The following is a 12,183-nucleotide window of genomic DNA, read 5'->3' on the forward strand; positions in this document are numbered from 1 at the left end:
TACGCGTGTGTTTCCAGGTCCACAGGAAATACACCGGAGAGGACTTTGACGAGGACCTGCGTACGGTGCTGCGTCGCTCGGGCTGCAAGAACGAGAAGATCGCTTTCATCATGGATGAGTCCAACGTGCTGGATTCTGGATTCCTTGAGAGGATGAACACACTGCTGGCCAACGGAGAGGTAACTAGCGTCCATCATATCCTCACAGAGGAACAAGATGCCTTTTTTAGTTTCAGAGATATTGAATCTGTTTTAGTTGTGCGGTCTTATTTTTCCGGCCTCTTAACATGCGTCGTTCTGTTTTAGGTTCCCGGCCTGTTCGAGGGTGACGAGTACGCGACCCTGATGACTCAGTGTAAAGAGGGAGCCCAGAAGGAGGGCCTGATGCTGGACACACACGAGGAGCTGTACAAGTGGTTCACCAGCCAGGTCATCAGGAACCTGCATGTTGTTTTCACCATGAACCCGTCATCGGAGGGCCTGAAGGACCGGGCTGCCACATCCCCCGCCCTCTTCAACAGGTACAGGACACACGGCACACTCTCTCTAAAGGAAAAGATACTAAGGGGCGACCAAGAGCCTCATTCGACCTCCAAACTCACAGTCGAACCTGCTTATGAAAGAAAGAGAATTCCATTCAGAACCGGGGGGCGGGCACCTCCTTTCAGCTCAGGCTCTCATTGGCTATTATAGAGAACAAACCATGTGACGGATTTTTGTAGGCCAACCCTGAAGTAGCATCGCCATGGGGGTCTAACCAGAATTCTCCTATGGGATGTTTTCATTGGATTTTGGATCATTGCAGAAAATAATCTCTGTGTTAAACACACGTTTCTGAAGCGTAGGCGTTTTGTTCAGCAAGATAATCGTCACAGATGAACGCCATTTTTATGATGTTTGAAGCGGCCGACAGAAGTAAAAAGCTAACGTCATGCTACAAGCTAACTACACCACGATCGGATGATTGTGACGTCACTAGCGTTACGCTTCAGACGATCTCCGATAAACTAATCCACGTAGCTTAATAAATAGTTTACTAACATAATATTCACCTTAAGCTAAAGATTAAACCTACAGGAGACGTCTCCGACTAGTGAGAGAGTTCCCGCCCTCTGCGTCCGGCGTGATGACGTTTAATGTCCCCGACGACCACTGTGGTCACATTTAGCCACTTGTTAGCAACCGCCTTTTTAAAGACGCGTAAAAACTTCACAAGTGGGGGTTTTACCTAACGTAGTTAATGTGATCTAACAAAACACCAACATCTCTTCAGCTTGTGTTAACCACAGACCTTATTTCAGGCGTCTAACACAAAAAAATCCCCTTTGAGTTTGAGACGTTAGACCCCATGGCGCTCAAATGCTAACTTACTTCCGGGTTTTAGGACTCATTCCTGTGGCGCTCTATAGGCTGGGAACAGTGAATGGAAGGTCGTAAATTGGCCAAATGAGGTGTCAATCAAAAGGTCAGAGTGCAGCTGCCGTGTTGATGTATCACAGTAGAAAAAATCCACTCATAAAAATTACAGAAAATTTAGTGGGAAATTGATAAATTTGAAGCAATCTGCAGACTTAATGAGCGAGAAGAATGATGGATCAAGTCCTGTCATAGAATAGCCTAGAAGATAAATGTTTAATAAAGTGGTTAGTCTTCTTATGTTGCACAGGAGAATCTGGATCAATGAACGCACAAAAAGATTTAAACGATGACTCGACTGAAGGCAGAATCTGATTCGTCTTTGTGAATCCTGAGTCGGGGAAACCGCTGTTAGATACTGAAACATAAACAAGATGTAAGATGGTATTGACTGCAAACTTTTCTTTGTGTTAGGTGTGTGCTGAACTGGTTTGGAGACTGGTCCACAGAGGCCCTGTACCAGGTGGGTAAGGAGTTCACCAGTAAGATGGATCTGGAGAAACCAAACTACAAGGTGCCGGACTACATGCCCATCGTCTACGACAAGCTGCCCCAGCCGCCGTCTCACCGCGAGGCCATCGTCAACGGCTGCGTGTTTGTGCACCAGACTCTCCACCAGGTAGGCGTGGTAACGGTTTCACGATGGACGAACTGTTCGGTGTGAAACGGGACATTTAGGCGTCGTTCGCTAAGCTTCAATCCGTTGCGATGTCTTCACAGGCTAACAACCGTCTGGCTAAGCGAGGTGGTCACACGATGGCCATCACCCCTCGACACTACCTGGACTTCATCAACCAGTACGCCAACCTGTTCAACGAGAAACGCAGCGAGCTGGAGGAGCAGCAGATGCACCTCAACGTCGGCCTCCGCAAGATAAAGGAGACCGTCGATCAGGTGAAGACGCGTCACATTCTTCATGATGCTGCAGAGATTTAAAATGATTTCCTGTCACATCATTCTTTTTCTTTTTTTTTTCTGATCAACTTTTTATTGAAATTTAGATATTTAGATGATTGTACACATGAGCGACAGAAACCTAGGACAGCATCATCAAACAAACTATTTACAGATCGCCGTCGCCTTGATGAGGAAAAACATACAGAAAATGTGAAACAAAGACAAAATTACTGAATAAAATTATGATATGCATGTGCATACATATACATACATATATACACACCCACACCCACAAAATAAAACTAAAACAAATAAATAAACAAATAAACAGATTTTTTTTTTAAAAATTAAAAAAAAGGAATTCAAGTAAGCAATTTCTTTTTTTTTTTTTTTTTGGCTTAGTCATTTTATAAATCTTTTTTGTTTTAAAAACTCTAACAAAGATATGCTGAGCTGGAATTTCCCCAGTTAAAGATACATTTTATTAACTTTATTTTAAAATTTTTTAATTTTATTCAAGTAAACAATTCCACATAAAGTGAAGTTTACGTTTTGTTTATAATACCGGTTATATTTGTTCAAGAAAAAGTGGATCTGAAAGAGTTGAAATAAGGAAATCCCAAGCCTGTAAAGTGGATGCTCGTGCCTTATGAATTACAGCTAATGATCTTTCAACAAGAGTTAAACCATTCCTTTATCGATGGAGAATGTATTATCGTCTTCTTTGCCGCAGTTGAGCCTGCAAAGATAATTTTCCTGAAGGCCTGTCACATTGTTCTTGAACTCTTGACTACAGTCGTGCTTGTTTCTCTCGGTGCGTGATCGTAACTTTTCTTTCTCGTCAAGGTGGAGGAGCTCCGTCGCGACCTGAGAATCAAGAGCCAGGAGTTGGAGGCAAAGAACGCGGCCGCCAACGACAAGCTGAAGAAGATGGTGAAAGACCAGCAGGAGGCCGAAAAGAAAAAGGTACGCAAAGATGAATTCAACACCAAGAAGTAGAAAACGATATTCTGTTGTGGTTTTGATTAACTGTCCTCCTTTTTTTTTACAATTTTTTTTTGCTTCCAGGTGATGAGCCAGGAGATCCAGGAATCTGTGTACAAGCAGCAGGAAGTGATCAAAGACAAACAGCTGGATGTCAAAGAGGACTTGGACCAAGTGGAGCCGGCTGTTATCGAGGCTCAGAATGGTACAGTAAAAAACTATTCTACCTTTTCACAGAATGAGCTGAAAGACGTAGTCATCCTTCTGTTTATGAAACAACAGAACTACACATCATACTAGAAAATAGTCATGTTTTTAAATTAACTTTTAACGTATTTGGAAACCAAAAGGTACCACCAACAGCGTACATTTTAAGGCCGACTCTGTTTGCTGTCGTAAAAAATGTTCCTTTAAGCCTGGCTCACACTGTGTAAAAGTCGGGGGTGGCATGTCAGCTCACACTGTACGACTGAATGGTTTACAACGCCCGACCAGACCTTGCGATTGACGTGCTCACACTGTACGACCCGATAGTCGGGCACGGCCGGAGAGCTCACACTGCTCACACAGTGTTGACAGTTGTTAATAAAGTTTAATTTGAATACTCCAACTGACGGCGGTCCGAGAAAGAGAAGTGGAACTTGCTGTAGGATAGAGGAAAGTTGATACGATCGTAGACATATGGATACAAGTTTCAGAAAAGTGCTGCACTCATGATCTTTACTGAAAACTAAAAAAAAAAAAAAAAAAAAAAGAAAACGCCGGGTTGCATCCTGCCGCTGGTCGCCATGACTACAGTCACACACAACTTCTACCGGACCCTTTCATGACGTAATCGTCAAGATTTAAAATTCTAAATATCAAACGCCAATCAGTGTTTATCGGGGCGTCGCCCGGGCAGATCGGGGACGTTAAGATTGGATCTTTGTACCGCTCACACTACGAGATAATCTGAGCAGATAATCGGGTCCGAGCAGCCTCGAGTCGGGAAGGAAGAATCGGAGCTCAAATCAGCCAGATTATCCTGCAGTGTGAGCCAGGCTTTAGTTTTCTTAAAATCCCACAACAGTCTGTTCTATTCCATCGTTAGACCAAAAGATTTCCGGTTTTTATGACCGTGAAACTGTTTTCACGACTAATTCTTTGCCTCATCGCCGCCCCCGTCCACTTTTCATAACCCCCTCTCCTTGCTCGCCCCTTGACGTTCATAGCCGTTAAGTCCATTAAGAAGCAGCACCTGGTGGAGGTGCGCTCCATGGCCAATCCACCCGCGGCCGTGAAGGTGGCCCTCGAGTCCATCTGCCTGCTCCTGGGAGAGAGCACCACCGACTGGAAGCAGATCCGCTCCATCATCATGAGGGAGAACTTCATCCCCACTATTGTAAACTTCTCCGCTGAAGACATCAGGTGAACTAAGACGAGAAATGTGTTGTGCACTTTGTTCACTAAAACTCTCTCTCCCTCTCTGTCTCTGCTTTCAAATTCCCCCCCCCCCCCCCCTTCCCGTATCCTTTCCCTCTCTCCCCCCTGATCACTTCCTGTCTTTCAAACACATTTCCTAACTAGCCGTGAGCTCTATAAAGCGGCAGCACCTAGTAGAAGTGCGGGCCATGACCAATCCCCCAGCCGCAGTCAAGCTGGCCCTGGAGTCTATCTGCCTTCTGCTGGGCGAGGAGACCAATGACTGGAAAAAAATCAGACAAGTTATTATCAGGGACAATTTCATCAGCAGCATAGTCAACTTTTCCTCTGAGGAAATGAGGTACCAGCAATCAGAACGGCCGACAATGGAAGCCAAATCAAATCAGCATATCAATCAAGCGGCTCCTCTGATCAGATTTGATCTTCTTCTAATGAATCAGAGCTTATGGTCACAACTCTCCTTGTTTGTAAATGATTTTACAATTTTTGAGCAGAGATGTTATAAATCTCTCTCCCTCTCCCACCCCACAACAAAATCTAAATGATCCACTGAATTATTTAATTTCTTCCGGTGATTTTATTTCACATTGAGGTTTTTTTTTTTTTATCGACTTGTGTGAAGAAGCTGCTGTTTTCTAACTTTTTTTTTTTTTTTTTTTACTGCTTCTTCTTTATCCAGCGACTCCATCCGTGAGAAGATGAAGAAGAACTACCTCTCCAACCCGGGCTACAACTACGACCAAGTGAACAGGGCGTCTCTGGCCTGTGGACCCATGGTGAAATGGGCGATCGCTCAGGTAGACGAAACCGTAACAGAATTAAAAAATCATAACGTTACTGCTCAAAGTGAATGCCTCTGATCTTACCTTCCCCTCCTCTCTATCCTCTCTCCGTTAGCTCAATTACGCCGACATGCTGAAGCGCGTGGAGCCTCTGCGTAACGAGCTGCAGAAGCTGGAGGACGACGCCACGGACAACAAGACGAAGGCCGAGGAGGTGGAGCAGATGATCAGAGACCTGGAGGCCAGCATCGCACGCTACAAGGAGGAGTACGCCGTCCTCATCTCGGAGGCTCAGGCCATCAAGGCCGACTTGGCCGCTGTAGAAGCTAAGGTGTCTTTTTTTTGTTTTTATTTTCACTCTGGATCTGTCGCTTTTAAGCTGCGTTTTTTCCTAATCTCTTAACCGTCTCCTCGCAGGTGAACCGCAGCACAGCCCTGCTGAAGAGTCTGTCGGCTGAGAGGGACCGCTGGGAGAAGACCAGCGAGACCTTCAAGAACCAGATGTCCACCATCGCTGGAGACTGTCTGCTGTCGTCCGCCTTCATCTCCTACGCCGGATACTTTGAGCAGCAGATGAGACAGAACCTGTTCACCACCTGGTCTCACCACCTGCAGCAGGCCAACATTCAGGTGCTTACAACTCTATAAAATCAAATTACAACACACACGTTACTAACACTTCAAGTCATTATCAGAGGAGCTTTCTGTTGCTGTGGTTATTGACACGAGGGATCAGCTGTAGAAGATCCCCTAAGTTGTGGTAATAAGCACTAAAATAGAAGGACAAAATAATCTTCTTTAGGAATTTTAAGGTACCGACAATGGATCAGACCTTTTCATGACTTAAATCTTGTAAAGTGTCTCAAGTACCCTGTGTATGTTGAGGGCTTATAATCCAATTTGTGGTTTTTAGGGATGTAAAGATTAATCGTACAATCTTGATAAATCGATTCAAAGGTGTCAAGATTCACATCGGTACTCAAATCGTAATAATATGGTGAGCGTCAGCAGCTGCAGAGCAAGATTTAGAAATTGAGGACGCACCACCCCCGTCTTTTAAATCGGAGGTGTGGAAGCATTTTGGCTTCCCCCAAGACAGAAAGTGAAAGAGGTGAGACGATAAGAGACGAGACAAAAACTGTGTGCAGATGTTACAAGAAGACAGAAAACTACACAAATAGAACAACCAACATGATGCAGCGTTTAATGAGAAGCTCCAATCACCTCCCCTTGTTGAGAGGAAAAAACAAACATTAAGAGGTCAAACCACGCTGACAATAATAATAACTTTATTTATAAAACACAGGTTTACAAAGTGCTTTGACAAACAAGAACAAACTAAAGCAAACACAGAAGAACAGAAACAACAGCAAGAACATAACAAATGCAAAATACTAAAAATAATTAAATACAATTCAACAGAAAAGAACCCAAAGTGCACGATACCCAACAGACATATATAACCCGACCATCACAAGAACCATCACAAGAACCATCATAAGAACCATCATAAGAACCATCACAAGAACCATCACAAGAACCATCACAAGAACCATCATAAGAACCCAGGCAACACAAGAACCATCATAAGAACCATCATAAGAACCCAGGCAACACAAGAACCATCATAAGAACCATCATAAGAACCATCACAAGAACCATCATAAGAACCCAGGCAACACAAGAACCATCATAAGAACCATCATAAGAACCCAGGCAACACAAGAACCATCATGAGAACCATCATAAGAACCCAGGCAACACAAGAACCATCACAAGAACCATCATAAGAACCATCACAAGAACCATCATAAGAACCCAGGCAACACAAGAACCATCATAAGAACCATCATAAGAACCCAGGCAACACAAGAACCATCATGAGAACCATCATAAGAACCCAGGCAACACAAGAACCATCACAAGAACCATCATAAGAACCCAGGCAACACAAGAACCATCATAAGAACCATCACAAGAACCATCATAAGAACCCAGGCAACACAAGAACCATCATGAGAACCATCATAAGAACCCAGGCAACACAAGAACCATCACAAGAACCATCACAAGAACCATCATAAGAACCATCACAAGAACCATCATAAGAACCATCATAAGAACCCAGGCAACACAAGAACCATCATAAGAACCATCACAAGAACCCAGGCAACACAAGAACCATCATAAGAACCATCATAAGAACCATCACAAGAACCATCATAAGAACCATCATAAGAACCATCACAAGAACCATCACAAGAACCATCATAAGAACCATCATAAGAACCATCATAAGAACCCAGGCAACACAAGAACCATCATGAGAACCATCATAAGAACCCAGGCAACACAAGAACCATCACAAGAACCATCACAAGAACCATCATAAGAACCATCACAAGAACCATCATAAGAACCCAGGCAACACAAGAACCATCATGAGAACCATCATAAGAACCCAGGCAACACAAGAACCATCACAAGAACCATCATAAGAACCATCACAAGAACCATCATAAGAACCATCATAAGAACCCAGGCAACACAAGAACCATCACAAGAACCATCACAAGAACCATCATAAGAACCATCACAAGAACCATCATAAGAACCCAGGCAACACAAGAACCATCATGAGAACCATCATAAGAACCCAGGCAACACAAGAACCATCACAAGAACCATCATAAGAACCATCACAAGAACCATCATAAGAACCATCATAAGAACCCAGGCAACACAAGAACCATCACAAGAACCATCACAAGAACCATCATAAGAACCATCACAAGAACCATCATAAGAACCATCACAAGAACCATCATAAGAACCATCATAAGAACCATCATAAGAACCCAGGCAACACAAGAACCATCATAAGAACCATCACAAGAACCCAGGCAACACAAGAACCATCATAAGAACCATCACAAGAACCATCACAAGAACCATCACAAGAACCATCACAAGAACCATCACAAGAACCATCACAAGAACCATCATAAGAACCCAGGAAACACAAGAACCCAACAACACGAGCTGAGACCAAGAGGAACCAAAGATTTAAAAAGTTGTAAGAAACTAGAAGAGCTCAAAGTAAATAAAAAGAGAACAGCAATAAGAAGGTAAGAGCAGGAAAAGAAACAATAACAAGCCGGTTAGCAGCGCCTAAAGGAATCTTTTTCACTCATCATTTGTCTTCAGTCTCATTTTGTCAAATAAATCGAGAGAGAATCGTATCGTTTGTTGAGTGAGTCGTTACACCTTTGTGGTTTTGCATATTTTTTGGGGGTACTTGTTCGCTTTTTATTTTTACCTTTTTGTCCGAAAGCTGATTATTTGAAACTCCATCGTCTTTCATTCTGTCTCTTCAGTTCCGTACGGACATCGCCAGAACCGAGTACCTGTCCAACGCCGACGAGCGGCTCCGCTGGCAGGCCAACTCGCTCCCAGCAGACGACCTCTGCACCGAGAACGCCATCATGCTCAAGAGGTTCAACAGGTCAGTATCTTTATCTTTACATCTTTTTTGGTGTCATTACTCATGTTTACTTAAAGCGTTCCTGAGCGTCTTTACTATTTTCATCGACCTTTTTTTTTTTACAGATACCCGCTTATCATCGATCCATCTGGCCAAGCCACGGAGTTCATAATGAACGAGTACAAAGAACGCAAAATCACCAGAACCAGTTTCCTGGACGATGCCTTCAGGAAGAACCTGGAGAGCGCCCTGCGTTTTGGAAACCCGCTGCTGGTCCAGGTACAAACCGCTGACTTCAACACGCTTCTTGCTCACTGTTCATCGACCTCATTAAGGATTCATTCATTTATTTTTCTGCCCCCGCTCTAGGATGTAGAAAGCTACGACCCCATCTTGAACCCGGTGCTGAACAGAGAGGTTCGCAGGACTGGAGGTCGTGTCCTCATCACTCTGGGAGATCAGGACATCGATCTGTCACCGTCGTTTGTCATCTTCCTTTCTACACGTGACCCAACGGTGGGTAGCTCTAATCTTTGAATAATGTCAGAATATTCAACTTTTTTAAGGATTAATTAAACAATGTCTAAATCTTATAATGTATATAATTAGATCTGACAACTTTATGTCGTTTACCTCCCTTTCACTGTTTTATTTTTTATTTTATTTTCATTTTATTTTACCATGTAAATTATGAGAAGCTATTTAAAGACCCCTTGTGAACTGCACTACTTAGGTTATGACCTAAAATTGAAAATGTCTAAATGTCTTTTCTGATGTTATGTTGTTGATGTTTTTTCTGTAGAAAAGATAATTTAAAAAAATATTATATAATAAGGACAATGGAACATCTGACTTTCTAAAAGGGTCGTATGAAGAAGTTAATGTGGTTAATGTGTCTCTTGTGTGTGCAGGTCGAGTTCCCACCAGACTTGTGTTCTCGTGTCACATTCGTCAACTTCACGGTGACACGCAGCAGCCTTCAGAGCCAGTGTCTGAACGAGGTGCTGAAGGCTGAGCGGCCCGACGTGGACGAGAAACGCTCTGACCTCCTCAAGCTGCAGGGTGAGACAGAAAATACCAGATGTGCTAACGCAGCGACAAGGCAGTGGATCAGACTGTCGTGAAAAAGCTAATCTGCATCTTCCCCCCCCCCCCCCCCCCCGTCTCCTGTGGTGCAGGTGAGTTCCAGCTGCGCCTGCGTCAGCTGGAGAAATCTCTGCTGCAGGCCCTCAACGAGGTCAAGGGTCGCATCCTCGACGATGACACCATCATCACCACGCTGGAGAACCTGAAGAAGGAGGCGGCGGAGGTGACCAGGAAGGTGGAGGAGACGGATATCGTCATGGCAGAGGTGGAGGCGGTGTCGCAGCAATACCTGTCCCTGTCCTCGGCCTGCAGCAGCATCTACTTCACCATGGAGTCTCTCAACCAGGTCGGAAACGTTGAACGCGTCATTAACATGAAACACACGTGCATGATTGATTGTGTCAGTGCCCAACTCCTCATGGGTTTATAAGACCACCAGAAATTCAGTCAGTGGTTTACATTAACATTTCCTAACATTACAAAGCTGCAGGCTTCTGTCACAGTTCAGTCTTAAGATTAGATTAGAAAACTTTCTTGATCGCCAGGGGGGAAACTCATTTGTCACCTGGTCAATTCATACACACAACAAACAATATTGACAGTACATCACAGTACACAACAATAACAAACACCACTGAAACCATTTGAATAATCATGTACAGCCATGAGTCAGAAACACAACTAAAAATCTTAATTAAAATATCGGATGAACATTATTAGATTAAACAGCATCTTCTGTCTTTTCTCCCAGGCTTTACAAATAAAATCTGCGACAACAAAGGTTCCTTTTTTTTTAAACGCACAACTCAAGTTTTTCATAATCGTCCAGCCAAAAGAAATCTGCCTAAATTGAGGACATTTTATTTTTAAAAAGAACATCCCTTGTGTCATCACAGATCAGACAATGAAACACAAAAAGGGAATCTCATTTTCAATTTCACACAACCCTCTGGAGTGGCATTAAAACCTGCCGGTTCTCTAAAGCTAGAGCTAACTCGTGCTTACTCTCGCTGTGTCTCTTTCCAGATGCACTTCCTGTACCAGTACTCTCTTCACTTCTTCCTGGATACCTACCACACCGTCCTCTACGAGAACTCCAACCTGAAGGGCATCACTGATCACTCACAGAGACTCGCTGTCATCACCAAAGACCTCTTCCAGGTTTGACCTACATGTTTTAGGATTAAGAGTGTCCTCTTCTTTTGGTTGATGTATAAACATTAATGTACTTTTTATTTATGATGTGATGTAGGTGGTGTTCAACAGAGCAGCCAGAGGAATGCTTCACTTGGACCACATCACGTTCGCCATGCTGCTGGCTAAGATCAGCCTGAAGGGCATCACCAGGTACGTTTGCCTGATACACTTCCAACTGTGTAAAAAAAAAAAAAAAAGGTTTCCCGGCAATATAAGACAGCATGAATATTAATCTTTTATATAATCTATTTTCCAGCGAGCCTTCATATGACACAGAGTTCCAGCACTATCTGCGTGGAAAGGAGATCGTTCTGACCGGCATGTCGGTGCCCAAAGTGAAAGGTCTTACCACCGACCAGAGCGAGGCCATGGTCCGCCTCAGTCACCTGCCAGCGTTCGAAGACCTTGTGTCCAAAGTTGAGGCTGACGAGGTGAGTACTAAAGCAATATTGCACATCTAGTTAGAGGTAGCCCCGTGTCCACCCAGCGTCTGTTTTCTTTTCTTTTTTTTTAAATGAGGAGAGAGCATTTTCAGCAGAAAGCGACCGCCTTGAGAAAAAGCAAAGTGCCCAGCATCCTTTTTCTGAGCGCTCTGCCTTTTTTATGCAGTCACTGCGAGAGCTGTAAGCTGAGAAATCTTTAAACTTTTCTCAAGGGCGCTGTTGCAACACTGCCGCTGTTTTCCAAATCTATGATATTCCCTGTATTTTTTTGCCACCTATGGATCGTGTCTTGTACACACAATCCTCTTTGCTCTGTGTCTGATCGGGAAAAAAAACGATCTCAACAGTAAAAAGCAAAGGAGTAGTGTTGGTAAGATGTGCAGAACTTCTCTTCTCAGAGCACAAACGCTTCATGTGAGCGTTCCTGAGCCCACATCCAGCGCCCTTCTGCCCGGAAGAAACGCTGGGTGGAC

The 12,183-nt window shown here is 43.7% G+C and overlaps 1 protein-coding gene across 2 annotated transcripts in view; it reads left to right on the plus strand.

Moving 5' to 3' along the window:
• Positions 1–12,183, plus strand: part of dync1h1 (dynein, cytoplasmic 1, heavy chain 1) — a 34,246-nt gene that overhangs the window by 16,696 nt on the left and 5,367 nt on the right. The window contains exons 46-63 of one of the 2 annotated variants that reach the window (XM_061063274.1): positions 18–179; positions 306–520; positions 1,830–2,034; positions 2,136–2,309; positions 3,159–3,278; positions 3,381–3,501; positions 4,863–5,058; positions 5,398–5,515; positions 5,616–5,831; positions 5,918–6,130; positions 8,878–9,005; positions 9,110–9,263; positions 9,354–9,500; positions 9,896–10,046; positions 10,163–10,416; positions 11,097–11,231; positions 11,323–11,417; positions 11,524–11,698. In XM_061063274.1, the coding sequence (XP_060919257.1) occupies positions 18–179; positions 306–520; positions 1,830–2,034; positions 2,136–2,309; positions 3,159–3,278; positions 3,381–3,501; positions 4,863–5,058; positions 5,398–5,515; positions 5,616–5,831; positions 5,918–6,130; positions 8,878–9,005; positions 9,110–9,263; positions 9,354–9,500; positions 9,896–10,046; positions 10,163–10,416; positions 11,097–11,231; positions 11,323–11,417; positions 11,524–11,698 (2,979 nt within the window). Of the gene's footprint in view, positions 1–17; positions 180–305; positions 521–1,829; positions 2,035–2,135; positions 2,310–3,158; positions 3,279–3,380; positions 3,502–4,507; positions 4,704–4,862; positions 5,059–5,397; positions 5,516–5,615; positions 5,832–5,917; positions 6,131–8,877; positions 9,006–9,109; positions 9,264–9,353; positions 9,501–9,895; positions 10,047–10,162; positions 10,417–11,096; positions 11,232–11,322; positions 11,418–11,523; positions 11,699–12,183 lie in introns of both variants that reach the window. The other variant, XM_061063273.1, reaches the window with a different exon arrangement.

Source organism: Labrus mixtus, chromosome 18, assembly GCF_963584025.1.
Source record: "Labrus mixtus chromosome 18, fLabMix1.1, whole genome shotgun sequence".
Classification (NCBI taxonomy): Eukaryota; Metazoa; Chordata; class Actinopteri; order Labriformes; family Labridae; genus Labrus; species Labrus mixtus.